The sequence below is a fragment of the Notolabrus celidotus genome, chromosome 12 (assembly GCF_009762535.1).
Source record: "Notolabrus celidotus isolate fNotCel1 chromosome 12, fNotCel1.pri, whole genome shotgun sequence".
Taxonomy (NCBI): Eukaryota; Metazoa; Chordata; class Actinopteri; order Labriformes; family Labridae; genus Notolabrus; species Notolabrus celidotus.
Window position 1 is genome coordinate 26,711,271 of NC_048283.1, and position 13,763 is coordinate 26,725,033.

At 39.4% G+C, this 13,763-nt stretch overlaps 2 protein-coding genes across 2 annotated transcripts; both read left to right on the forward strand.

Annotated features, from left to right (window-relative positions):
• The first annotated feature begins 771 nt into the window (after window positions 1-771).
• On the forward strand, window positions 772-4,146 carry LOC117823013 (C-type lectin domain family 4 member M-like). The gene is made up of 4 exons (XM_034698032.1): window positions 772-1,022; window positions 1,213-1,281; window positions 1,518-2,207; window positions 3,348-4,146. The coding sequence occupies exons 1-4, from the start codon at window positions 917-919 to the stop codon at window positions 3,752-3,754; spliced, it is 1,272 nt and encodes a 423-aa protein (XP_034553923.1). The 5' UTR covers window positions 772-916; the 3' UTR covers window positions 3,755-4,146.
• Window positions 4,147-5,469: 1,323 nt separating this feature from the next.
• On the forward strand, window positions 5,470-12,889 carry mal2 (mal, T cell differentiation protein 2). The gene is made up of 4 exons (XM_034697861.1): window positions 5,470-5,784; window positions 6,738-6,908; window positions 10,150-10,350; window positions 11,644-12,889. The coding sequence occupies exons 1-4, from the start codon at window positions 5,668-5,670 to the stop codon at window positions 11,713-11,715; spliced, it is 561 nt and encodes a 186-aa protein (XP_034553752.1). The 5' UTR covers window positions 5,470-5,667; the 3' UTR covers window positions 11,716-12,889.
• The last annotated feature ends 874 nt before the right edge of the window (window positions 12,890-13,763 follow it).

The window sequence follows — 13,763 nt, forward strand, 5'->3', positions numbered from 1 at the left end:
GAAAAGGATCTGGTCCCAAAGCTCTTCAAGGTCCTTGCTCCACGGTTTGAGACTCCGTCAAATGGCTTCATCCTGGTTCCAGTGGTCCACATGCTCAAGTGTTTTTGGACAAGACACTGAACCCAGAACTACTAGGGGCGATCTCCCTCCTGGTGCCCTTATGTTTGAAAAAGCCCAACTTTGTTTAAACGAACCCTTCACTGTGAATAAATCAGGAATTAGAAACACTGATCAATGTAATCTCTGAGCCACCTATTGCCCAGATTACCTTAAATTAAATCAGCCAACTCTTTTCACAGGCTAGAATCAGGCTTGTCATGCAACTACATTTTACAGATGTCAGTAAAAGAAAGAAGATGGAGGAGAGTCAACAAAGAGTCTTCAAAATGCCCTTGGTACACCTCTGCCCTGTGTCATAGCTAGCAGTGTGTGAATGCTGATGGGCACTTAACATTGCAGCCTCTGCCATCAGTGTATGAATGTATGTGACTGGGTGAATGTGACAAAATGTAAAGTACTTTTAGTGGCAGGAGATTTAAAAAAGAAGTGCTGCAGAATACAGAACATTTACCATTCATTTGTGCATATAAAAGAAAAGGGAAAAAACAATGTGGCAAGTCAGAGGATTCAAGGATAGCAATATAACTATATTTAGTTTTCATACACAGAATGTGAAAATGGATTTAACTGCTTCTTAGATCCACTGTAACTCAAATGTTGTGTCATATATCTCAGATATGTGCGTTACTATTAGAGACTCCACCCTATGTGTTATTTCCCCAAAACCAAACGTGCCCTAACATGTATTTGCAGAATCAGCGAACTACTGATCTCAATAAAAACAGCCTTCTGCAACAATTGAAACTCTGTGCCAGAGTGACGGCTGGAAGGGTGGAAGACGCCACAAATCTGACAGATGTCCTCGACATTTAACGACAAAGCAGGGGAGTTTGGGGGAGATACTCGGTACCTGATGAATATTGATGATGGGTCAACAGGGGGAAGGCGACCTCTGGGTTTAGGTAAGAAAACAAACCTGATTACATTTTAACCAGCATGCAGTGATTGTGACAGAAAAGACTAAGAGTTGCATGATGAAATGATAAGACAGAAAGAGAACTAACTATTGATTATTTAACCCTGAAGAATTTGGATTCCTATGTATCCTTTGTTGTTGGTTTTCATTGCCTTAACATATAATTTCTTCTTCAGTGGGGTGGATCGCAGCTGCTGCTGTGTGTCTGGTGCTTCTTCTGCTGACAGTGATCTTGGTGGCACATAGTGAGTACAGCTTTAGCACAATAAGTCAAAAGTTTTCAACACTGAGTCTAAGAACGAGCAACATTATGTGATCATTTTGTTTTCTACAAATTTGAGTGCTTTCAGAGCAATATTTCCTCTTAACTCCCTTGGAACAGCTTAGAAGGATCAGTTTGAAACATCATTTTGAATCTGTCCATCTTTGAAAACAAAAAACTCAGTAAGAATGTCCCCATCATGTTTGATTTTTGTTGCAGATACCAGTGCTATCAACCGTTGGGACAGCAAGTATGAAAACCTGATTCACAACCTGACAAACCTGAGAGACAAGCAAGATGCTCCAAAAGATGGCCCTGACCAACAGAAAATAAGTCCCAGCAACCAAACTCAAGACAGTGATGCTCAAAGAGAAGATAGAGAGTCTGTAAGAAAGGAACTTGAGGCTCTGAAGGAGGAGAGACCAGCTCTGAAAGATGAGCGGGATCAACTGAAGATTCTCTCTGGCAACCTGACCGGATTCATAGATGGCCTCAAAGAAGAGCGAGAGGCTCTTCGAGGTGAGCGAGGGGCTCTCATAGCCGAGCGAGGTGCTCTGAAAGATGAGCGAGAGAATCTGCAGCTTCTAACCCTCAACTTGACCAGAGAAAGAGATGCTCTGACAGGCGAGAGAGGGGCCCTGGCGGCCGAGCGAGGGGCCCTCACAGCGGAGCGAGGTTCTCTGAAAGATGAGCAAGAGAACCTGAAGCTTCTAAACCTCAACTTGACCAGAGACAAAGATGCTCTCACAGGCGAGATAGATGCTTTAAGAGATGAGCGAGACCAACTGAAGACGCACAGCAGTAACCTGACAGCAGAGTTGGAGGAGCTGCAGAGCCAGTACAACAGAGTGGTTGGAACTCGTGACGTGCTTCAAGAGCAGCTCAATAACCTCTTACTCAATCATACAGGTAAGACATCTACTTCAGCACCAAGAGAGTTGGTTGAATCATGAAATGCATGAAAGACTGTTCCATTTAAGACAAATTATACAATGTGAGCTGAGGTGAAATTCTCTGCTGGTCTTGGGTACTGATGAATCAGGCAGCTCAGTGAAATCCTCTCCTGTCTGTTAAATGTTAAACAGAAGTCCCTCTATGGAACTTTAAACAGATGACACACTTTTTGTTTCCACAGCTCACGTGTTTAAACTCCTTTACTCTTCTTGCAAAAAGGGACGATTTAATGTGTGCAACTGTTCAATTTCACCATTCCAAAATATTCTGCACAGCTTTCTAAGAATCATTTAACTGAGCACACAAACGTACCGTATGATACTGGAGCTATGAGTAGATACAGCCTGTTGAAGCTTCATCTCAAATGTTGGAGTAAAGTTGCTGTAAACATGTGAGAGCGATGTTTGAATTTAGACCCTTTTTGTTCACTTTTAGTTGTAGGTGTTTGGGTGGGGCCACTTTGGTGAACTGGGGTTCCGTAGAATAACCCAAATGTTATCCTCAGACTCTTTCCAAACAGAGCAGGTCTAGACCGTACTCTATGTTCTATTATTAACAAAGACCCAACATCAAGACAGGATAAGATCCAGTCCCATCTTACAGACAGGACTCAGTCTGATCTCATATTAATCCACCATGAGCAGAGGACTTAGCAAGTTACAGTGGCAAGGACAAACTTCCTTTAACAGGCAGAAACCTCCAGCAGGACTAGACTCATGTTAGACACACATCTGCTGACACCATGACCTCCACTTTACAAAGACTTTCAAAAACTTCTTGCACGCCCAAACGGGTAAACTTTTAATTTTCATTTATTCCTTATCAACTTGGAATAGTGTTAATTTTTTTGCCCCTGCATTGCTTCCTAACTAAAATCTTAAAAATTTGTGTTTGCAGAGAGGAGATGGGAAGCCTACTTTCAAAGCTTTTATAAAGCCTCATTTATGATCTCTGGTGTTTACAGAAAGTAAAGGAATGCCAATCTTGCCAGGCCTAGTACCAATTTGTAGATTCTGTAAAAAGCATTATCTAATAATGGAAATCAACCTAGGTTTAAGCTGTCAATACTCACTGCTACATTTTTTTTTTCAACAGTCGAAACTTGCCTCCCAGGATGGTTATTGTTCCAGAAGAAGTGCTACTATTTCTCTCCAGAAGGCCAGCTTAAAACCTGGGAAGATAGCAAACAAAACTGCAAATCGAAAGGAGGGATTCTGGTGATGCCGAAGACAAAAGCTGAACTGACATTTGTCAGCAAAGGTAACAGCTATACCTGGATCGGCCTTTCGGACCGGGCCACGGAAAGCAAGTGGCTGTGGGAAGATGGGACTAATATGGAGAGTCAGGGATTCTGGAAAGATGGGGAGCCAAATAACGCTGGGGACGAGGACTGTGCAGAGATTTCCCGCAGTGAGATGAAACTGAATGATGCACCTTGTATCAAACAGTTTTCATGGGCATGTGAGGCTGAAAGCCTGGTCAACAATCCCAACCAGTCTTAAAATATCCCACTGTCAAAGCCCCCACCCTCACCCCCTCAAAATAAACCTGATGGATGATTAAATTACTCTCTCTGAATATGTATGAAGTGATAGAGTCATGAAAATTGCTTTTTGGATTTCAGATTTCTTGTTCTATTTTTATACATTGATAAAAGCCGAGCTCTTTGAATATATTTAAGCTGTTGAGTTGCTTCTTCTCTTTAATGTTTTAAGAGGGGATGTATTGTGAAAGATGACACTGAATGAGTTCCCTTTAACTCTCACCGTATGGCTTATTGAGAGCATTTCTGCATTGTCCTGTAACACAATAAGTAAATCAAGTCTTGGGGTATTATGCACAATGTTGTATCTTTTTTTTTTTCATTGATTTTGAAATAAACAATAAACATGTATAACAGAACAATGGATTGACACTTTTAATGTCACTTTTCACATTTCTAATTGCTGAGCTAGAAGATTCAAAGAAGACTAAAACTGAAGAAGTTGATTTATCAATGTTTTATGAGACTGATCTTTATCCTGATGCCCTGAAAAGTCTTAACAGATTGAAAGTTTAGCTGTGCTGCAGGTTTTCAACAGTACTCTGTCATGATGTGGAAGGATACATAGCATTTTAAAGACTACTTCTAACTGCCAGCCACACTAAAGTGAACTAGGCCTGTCCCCCTATCTGAGGTTAAATCAACATTGTTTCACATAATCCAGGCCCTTGCTAAACATTAACCATGGCTAACCACAACAAACTGCTCTTAACAAATTTTCCGACACAGCCCTGCACCATTTGATCAAAAGCCTGGGAAAGGTTACTCCTTATATTTGATTCCCTGTTTGAGAACCAATCTGTTAGATGTTGCTGTGTCTGTTTGGAAATCACTACTCCTCTCTCCTCTGTGGTTAAAGTAACACTTAAACAAATATTTACTTTTCAGTCAGCCTGGCTCGCGCACTGGGAAGGTTAACCAGTGCACACACCATTGTTTCTTAGCTGTCTTTTGTAACAGTGTTCAAGAAATCAATGGTGTTAAAGTCAAAACTGCATCTTTATTTCTCTCCTCAGTTGGGACTGTAGTTAAAACAGACAGACGAAGTTAATATAAGACCGCTGCTTTCAGTGGAAGTATACTTAAGTACAAGATGGAGACATAACCTTTACAAAGTAATTTATTGTGGGGTTATCAAGAAATGACAGTTAGGGTGTGGAGCGCATAAAGGCCACACAAACAGCCTTAGGAGTAAAGAAGCTACCTATCAAGTATGTTGCATCATTGTAAACACACCTTGAAGCATTTTATGACATACTCGATATTCTCTGTTACCACATGTGATGCAGAAAGCAGATTCACCCTGCAAATAAAGTCCCCGTTATCATGCAAATGTAATATATATATATATACAAAACATTCGTAATTATTCATTATATGCTGATAGGTATTGTTTTCGCTGCAACCCTCTACAAAGAATTGCATTTTATATTTTTCAAAAGTCCACATTGCATTGTCAATCGTATAGAGGTTTGATCTCTATAACTGTTCAAAGATGCTAATTTTCTAACATTCATATTCAATATTAGCAGATCCATATTAATTTAGTGATTCCAATCCTCACTTCAATAAGACAGTAATACAAATCATTTGCAGTATAGGTGGTTTCACACACCACCAAATGCCCTACAAAAATAGGGAATCTGAGTTGTGGAGCTTCCGTGATGTCATTGAATGCACCACAGGTTTCCAGGGAGTGGCGCCTGCACCTGTCCAACCTGTTCGGGGGACACATGACTCCCGAGGAATTTCCCCCCGCTGCTCCCGTCCTTTGTTGAACGGCGTCTTTTATTTTTTTCAGAGGGAGACAGAGGGTGAGAGTTAGAGGAGAGAGGGGGAGACCGAGAGAAGAGAGAGGGGGATAATATAGAGATGTCGGAACCAGCCGCCAATCCCGCTGCCACCTCGTTCCCAGCGCCAACTATTTCTCTACCTTTGGGTCTGGAAGTCCTGAGAACTTACACTGGAGTGCTTGTCTGTTTAGAAATAGTAAGTGTTGTTTTATTAGAATGTAATCAACTACGTTTAATGCTTTGAATGTATCAGTGACCTCTGCTGTGCTGCAGGAGAAACCCTGCACAGTAGATAATGTACTGTATGAATAATTAATGGCATGTTAGACTTTAAACTGTAGGAACCATTCCCCTTCTGTTGCTGCTCAGTATTTCACAGCTACTAACACATCGTCCCTGAGATTGCCTGAGGCAGGGTTTATTGAGTTTGACAGGCAAAGCAAGGGCAAATGTGGCCTCAAGCAATATGCTGTCTAAACACCTGTTACTTACAGGCATACATAAGGGCTGTAAAAACTATTAAGAGCATCCTTATATCCTGTAATGATATAAAAAAGTGTCTTTCTCCCGTTGCCTTTCCATGTTAACTCTTAGTTTATGGTTGTTTGACAGCTTATCTCTGAGCTGTTTGCAGTTGAAGGCCTGTGCAGATAGGCCCTCACATGAAAACACTCATTCAAATGCAGAGTTGACATTTACAGCCTGGATCCAATGTTGGAGCTTTGCTCCTAACTTTGTCTTCAGCTGCCTGTAAATAGTGTTACTTACTACCAAACGGTAAACAAACCCAAATATTTAGACCATATAGACCAAGACTAAGAAAATGTGGCTTAAATCATGGTTGTAAGCTTTGAAACAAAAGTTGCTTTATGCAGGAAGACCTTTGAGAATCAGCAACATCTTGATTAAAGCTGGAGAAAATCATAAATATGTTTGAGTTGTTGATGCAAATATACCTCACAGTTAGGTATGCATCTGTCAAATAAGACTGAGTACTGTTTCTTTAGAGGCAAAGAACACCATTACAGATCAAATATGGTAAACTGATGCACCCAACTGCAGGTTTGCAAGCCTGAAAGAATACAAATATGGCCCCTGTTTAGCAATTTCATAAATGTGATGAAATGACTCATTTTAAACATATTTCAGCTGTTTGGTGGCCTGGTATGGATCCTGGTGGCCTCCTCCAACGTGCCCGTGCCCCTGCTGCAGGGCTGGGTGATGTTTGTCTCCATAACCGCCTTCTTCCTCTCCACTGCATACCTCACACTCCTCGTCACTGGCCTGGCTGATCGCATCAACACTGACTGGAACTTTTTGGTAAGTTGTAGATAAATTAGCTGATCATATCACTCATCTCATTCTTTTCTCCTTGTATCTTTTTGTTTAGCAACTAAGTGTTGACAGCTGGCAGGCGAAAACATGGCGCATATTAAAGCAGTACAAAATATATTTGCTCCATCATGCAACTAGAGGTCTAAATGTACAGGAGAACCATTTAAGATGGCATGCAAACACAACGCTTGTGCTATATAAAAGTTGCAAGTCAGTAGGTTCATCAACCCAAGCAGCTAAAACAGAGTCACCATGTATGACAGGTCACAATATTTCTTCCAGCATATGACAAGTGATTTCTTGTTGATATGACTGCTAAGAGATTACATGACATTAAAAAAGGTTTAATGGTGAGTATTATATGTTCCACTTTGAGGAACAGAAAGAATCTTGTGACTCTACTCATCAAAACACAGCACTTCTCCAAGTGTGAGAAAACATGCTGAGAAAAGATGTTTGGTGGTAATGTGTCATTATATGACTCACAGCATCATGAGAGAAAACAGTTCTTCTTACACAACACATCATTTTTCTATCAATCTTACATTGGAACTCATAAACTGCATCAGAAATACTATAAAGATCATATTACTGTATGTCACTGGAGAAGATACACACATTTTCAGAGAGGACCACTGTATTTACATTTCTAACGTCGAAAACAAGCTGGAGTTGTGATTCAAAAGATGTGGTAGGATTTTGAAGCTTAACATTTCTTGACATGATTCAAACAAACATTTCTAAGTTAATCTAAAATGGTAGCTTTAAAGACATCCAGTACGTTAGAGCTTTAGATGTTTGAAACTTACTCAGCAATACAGGCTTCAGTCCTAATAGTCCTTTAAAGTCTTAAAAACTACCACACTGTTTTTTGATTAGCTAGATCAAAATTTAAGGCAGGAACCTGATTATAATGCATCAAGTGGACTAGAGCTGCAATTATTAGTCACTGCATTGGTTGTGTTTTTAACATTTTATTAATTGTTGAGAATAGGAAAGAAGAGTTTTGCAGGATTCTCCTTATTTGATATTGTCAACCATGGTACATGTACAATGTTACTCGTTCAATAATGCTACCATGGCACGTGTACCATGGTGCAATACAATGGTTCAGGTAGCATGGGACTGTCAAAAAAATGCCAAAGTTAAATGTAACTATGGTACTCCTACCATAGTGGTACAATAGTTCAAGCACCATTGTGCTTCTTTGGTACGAGTGCCATGCTACACTTAAACAATACTATGGTTACAAAAGTAGGATACACTCCCAAGTCACACTAGCACCTGCAGGCTAGATGACACTGACGTAGTGATCTGAATGTAGTGGCTGAAATTCAGATAATGTAAGAAATATTATGTTTCAAATGTTATAATATGAGTCTCTGCTGGCTGCATACTGTAGTTTTTATAAGGTGTGCAAATCATAGACTGTATAAATAATGGTCGTAGTATCCGTGACGTCCCCCATCTGTTCCTGAGTGCTGTTTAGAAGCCAATGGTCGACAGGAGCCATATTGGTAATGCTGAACTCAACCTAACTAGTGTGAGGTAAAGAGGCGTGGTTTGAGCCTCCTAGCCAACAGCTACAGTGTTCCAGCCTGTCAGTCAAGTCAGTCATGTCCTTAAATGGGCAAAACTCGTAATCTTTATATCTTCTGAACTGTGGCATTACAAAAAAATTCAACCCCTGTCCAGTGTGTGCCGATAGAGAAATTAGCAACGTAGAGCCAAGCCGTTTTTTGAACCAGGCTGTAAACATGTTTATTAATGCTGTAAAGATTGTCTTTTTTGAATTGGTGTCTATGTGGTTTCTGGTGTTTCTGCAGCCTCAAGTGGATGCTTGATGAATTGCAGTTTATAACACTTCCGCATGGGCTTCATATTTTGAGACTGGAGGTTGCCGCTTGATGCAAATAGAGAAATTAGCTATTCAGACCATATTGCATTTTGAACCAGGCTGTAAATATGTTTATTTTCATGGATGTATGTTTGTGGTTTCTGCTGCTTCTGTAGCCAGCCATAAGCGGACGCTTGATGAACTGCAATTTCTAGTACTTCAGCGTCGGCTCATTTCTCATGACCGAAGGTTGCCGCCTGGTCACCTCCAATAATTCAGACGGCACGTGATCGGCTGATCAATGGAAAATGTGTCATCAGGGTGTAAAATCATTGTACTGCTGCTTGAACACTGCACAGAGTTTCAGTGAAAAGAAGGTAGCGTGAAAGTAGGACATGTGTGCACGATGGGCATCAAATGCAAATATGAAGACAGTTTAGTCTTACATAATATATGAGAGTGGGAACCATGTGAAAAAGCTGGTACAATATTTGGCTTAAGGAGGTAATGCTGAAATGCTACACATTAGCATGGGGATTAAGGTGATTTGTGGAAATCAAGAACTGTATTTTTGTTTCCATGCACATACATCTGGTAAAAATGATCCTAGGCCATACACTGTTGAGTTATCCCTCATCATTTCTTCCGTATTGTACCCTAGCACCTTCATGTTGTTTACATACAACATGACATCACAAAACACATATTTAACTAACAGTAATAACATTTAGTATGATACCAGACAGAAGTGTGTCCCATGTCCCATGTTGTGTCTTTATTTTGACCCTGTGTTGAGTCTGGGCTCTCAGACAGAGCCTTCCTTGCCTCAGGCTCCAGGCTCTGCTCCCAGGAGTAGTCGGGCGTGTGGGGTTGTTTGTTTTCAGCCGAACAATGAGTGACATGGATGATGAGCTCACACTGAAACGCAACAAAGGCCAGCCTGTAGTCCTGGCAGGCTTGCACAGTCGACAACACAAACTCTCATTAACCTTCCTCACTTTCTGAGACGGCCCCTCTCTCTCTCTGTTCCTTAAATCCCTTTCTTCATCTGTCTGTGCTTTCATTCTTTGTATGAAGCTTTCACTTATATAACATCTTACTCTCTTGCACTTTATTTCTCTCCTGATCTTTTCTTTTCTTCAATATTTGAAGTTTCAACCATGTGATCCATTGCAGTTATTGCAAAATGTTATTACCTTGTCATATGAATTACAAAGTGCAGGTATCTGCAGGGACCAGTACACTTTGTTTAGCATCATGTAAACTAAAAGTTGTTCTGCAAGTTTACAGGAAAAACACATTTTCACAATTTAAATGTCTGTGCTTGTGCACACTTGCAGACATAAATTCTTAAACTTGTTTGTAACGCCTCTCTTTCTATCTTCTCAGGACGTGTTCTACCATTTTCTGGCCGTGCTTTTCTACTTTGCTGCCTTTGTGTTGGAGGCAGCAACTACAGCAGCTAATGGAGGAGCCCACATCAACCAACTGCCTAACAGCACAGAAACTGTCCTGTGTATTACCTACCCTCGGGGCAACATATTCACAGTTCTGACTGACCATCAATACAGTATTAATGTGGCAGCCACGGTGAGTGCTGTAGATGACTACATCGTAGTATTGGAATCAATATTAGCATGGCACATCCACAGTTATGACTAAAAATAGATCGACCCATGAGAAACATCTTTGTTCACTTTGGCTGAGAGAGGACAGTTTCTAAAATGCTGCATAGAAAAAAAAACTACCATGCATTATTTGATGGCATGTAGCATGCTGTCATGACTAAACAACAAAATGTAAACATGCTTATAAGGTATCCTGCTATTAGATAAGAACCTGAGGTCAGACACAGTGTATGCTGTCTGCCTTCACATGCAGTTTACTCTATTTTGGTGGAGTTTACCCAAATGTACACTACCAGTCAAGTTTGACACACCTTCTCATTCAATGTTTTCTATTTATTTTAATTATTTTCAACATTGTAGATTAATACTGAAGACATCAAAACTATGAAATAATATGTTTTTGCCATAATATTGATAACAACAGTAGTCAAATAGGGCTATCCATTGTGTACTAACCCTACCTCTGAACAACACAACTGATGGTCTCAAACACATTAAGAAGTTATGTGTCCAAAGTTTCGACTGGTAGTGTATGTGCTGTCCTCAAATATGGCACTTTTAAAAAACAATTTAAAAGACACTTACTCTGATTTTGTTTTATTAAGTACATTTGTTGCAGAAGAGCTCATTTTGATGAAAGATGAGAGAGACTATCATGCATAAATATCAACCATTTGCAGGATTAACTCTGTAGCCTTCTTAAAATGAGCTAAACTGGCTGTTACCTCTCAATATAACTCAACACTTCTTCTGATGGTGAGGTAAAATAAGGTGAGCATGGCCGCATAAATCGCCAACATCGTAGCCATTGACATTTTACTTATCTTTCCTTAAACACCACCAAACTGTTGAAGAGTGTACATGCGACATCTTCAATAATGAAGATTTCTCTGTTGCAGCCTACAGTGTGTGTTTTACCTCTGCTGCCTTTTCTCCACTGTTTTTCTCACGGTTCTCAGTTTACCTACCGTAAACAAAGCAATGTCAAAATGTCTGTGCACTGATATAATACTGTTAGTCTACTTAAGAGTATGAGATTAGAGCCGAATCTCCAGCAATGATCTCCATTGCAATGGCCTACTATCTAGAAGTTGAAGACCATTGCTTTGAAATGTTTCTATCTGATGCCTGTTTAAAAACAAATACTTAACACAGCCTTGCAATAATTTAGTGACTCGACTATGTAAAGACATTTGACTGTACATTTTCTGACCATCTTGTTTTTGCTTTCTCTCTTTTTGTCTTCATGCTCCAGATATTTGCATTTGTGGTGACACTCTGCTACGGCTGCAGTTTGGCGATGGGCTTCAAGAGATGGAGGATGTAACCAAGGAAACAAGCACAAACTAGTTTTTATAACTGCTTCATAACATGAATGAAACCATCAGGCACCCCACCTGGAGCTCCATGAAGAGAACTGCTCTTTAGTTTAGTTCAGGGAAAAAATATAGATGACAGGTCTGATGTGTGCTTTTGAAGATATTTTGATAACAGGGTAAAATAAATGAACTGTGCCCAGGTGTATCTGGCTCCAAATGAAGTTGATTATTTGCTGCTTACCAGTGATCTCACTGTTTTAAAGCTTTCCCTTGCCTCTCAAGAAAAGATCTTCTAGGGAGGTGTAGGAAAGTTGTAAGGGAACTTGTATATGATATAACACTTAAGGCTGTACAGGGTTTTTGCAAGATGTGTGGTTTGGTTTTAGTACCACTTTGCTAATCGTAAAAATATTGCCTAATTTCCTGAGTAACATCCTCACTGCAGGGAATATTTCCCATTTCCAAAACCACAAAAACGTGCCTACGCCTGCTGCTAGTAAGTTATGCAAACGAAGCATGTTGATTAACAGTCCTCGTGGTACCTCAGTGCCAAGAAGCTGTAAACTCACTCTGGATTTAACACGAGTACATAGTGACATTTTGATGTTGGCATTATTTGAATATGGATCTGATATTTTTGCTTTGAGCACTTCCTGTCGAAATGATTCTATATGTCCAACATGTTTTATTTTCAGAAAGTTGTACAAAATGTACTGTTTCAGTCCCCTCAGGTACTTTTAACTGAGAACGTTTAAACTTTCAGAGTTTAGTTCTGTGGATAATTGTTAGCTATAACTTGAAGACATTTTTAACAAACATCTGGCTGTTGAAAAAGTATAACAGCTTTGAGCCAACTACAGTAACTTTAAATACAAAAAATGTTATTACATTCTTTATCTCAAAAGATGATTTTTATGTACTGATCTTTAATGTATTCATAGAATTCTGTTTTCTAGTTTTTAACCCATATTTTATTGGTGTTCCATAAAATTGTCAAAACCGCTAATCTCTTATATAATATGTGATGTATTAGGCATATTTACTGTGTTCCTTTTAAGCACCAGGCCATTAAAATTGTATTAATTTACAATAGGTTGCAGTGAATGTATGTCTTAGAAACCTGCTATTTTTGACAGCAAAAAGATGTGTTGTAGAACTACAGAAATAAAAGTTTAAAAAAGAGGTTTGCATCATTACATGATATTGTCACTGGTGTACTGTCATCTCTGGCTTATACCACTTGATGTCGCCAGAGTCAGGGGAGCCCAAGCCTGAGTGATGAGACCATCTGAAAACAGGGACCAAAGCAGGGGCATCTACCCCAGAAGATCCAGTCTTAATCCTTCATGTCCAAATGAGTTTAGATGCTCTATGAAAGCAACTACAAATCATCTTTGTCTTCTGCTTAAGCTGCTATCTTCACTGTTGGTGAATTTGACCATTCCATCAATACAATTTGAGATCATCAGCATCTCTAATACATATGGACATTAGCTCTGTTTACACAGATACTTACCATGAGTACGAATTTATCTTGAGGATGTAGGACAGAAATGTAATTAGTTTAACATCAAACCAGTAACTACACTTTAGATGTACTATAAACCAGGTGTATGGGCTTTTTACACCTCTAAATGTTGCTGATCTGGAGCATTATTCTGTAATATTCCAGTTAAAACATGCATCCTTCAGCATTAAGTATGTATTTAAAGATAAGATTAAGAAAAGATAAGATAATATTCTATTGATCTGCAGGGGGTAATTCAGCTGTTGCAGCCATAGCAGGTGGTACAAGAATAAGGGGTAGAAAAAATAGAGTACAAATAAAGAAAAAACAAAAAAATAAATAAATAAGTATAAGAAGACTACTACTAATAATAAAATAAAAATAGATTAATAAAATAAAAATACAAAGGCATGTCCAAATGTTACACATGGTTAAATTTGTTAAAATTAAACAAACAGTTTGGACATGTTATGCAGGAGTGACATGGCGACATGGTGTGATTAAAGTATGCATATTTGGTGGGGGAGACTGAGTTGGTTGTCACATTTA

Coding starts and splice junctions, on each gene's coding strand:
- mal2 (XM_034697861.1), top strand. CDS start 5,668: ATGTCGGAACCAGCCGCCAATCCCGCTGCCACCTCGTTCCCAGCGCCA. Junction 5,785..6,737: donor TGCTTGTCTGTTTAGAAATA/GTAAGTGTTGTT, acceptor AACATATTTCAG/CTGTTTGGTGGCCTGGTATG. Junction 10,351..11,643: donor GTATTAATGTGGCAGCCACG/GTGAGTGCTGTA, acceptor TTCATGCTCCAG/ATATTTGCATTTGTGGTGAC.
- LOC117823013 (XM_034698032.1), top strand. CDS start 917: ATGTCCTCGACATTTAACGACAAAGCAGGGGAGTTTGGGGGAGATACT. Junction 1,282..1,517: donor AGTGATCTTGGTGGCACATA/GTGAGTACAGCT, acceptor TTTTTGTTGCAG/ATACCAGTGCTATCAACCGT. Junction 2,208..3,347: donor CCTCTTACTCAATCATACAG/GTAAGACATCTA, acceptor TTTTTTCAACAG/TCGAAACTTGCCTCCCAGGA.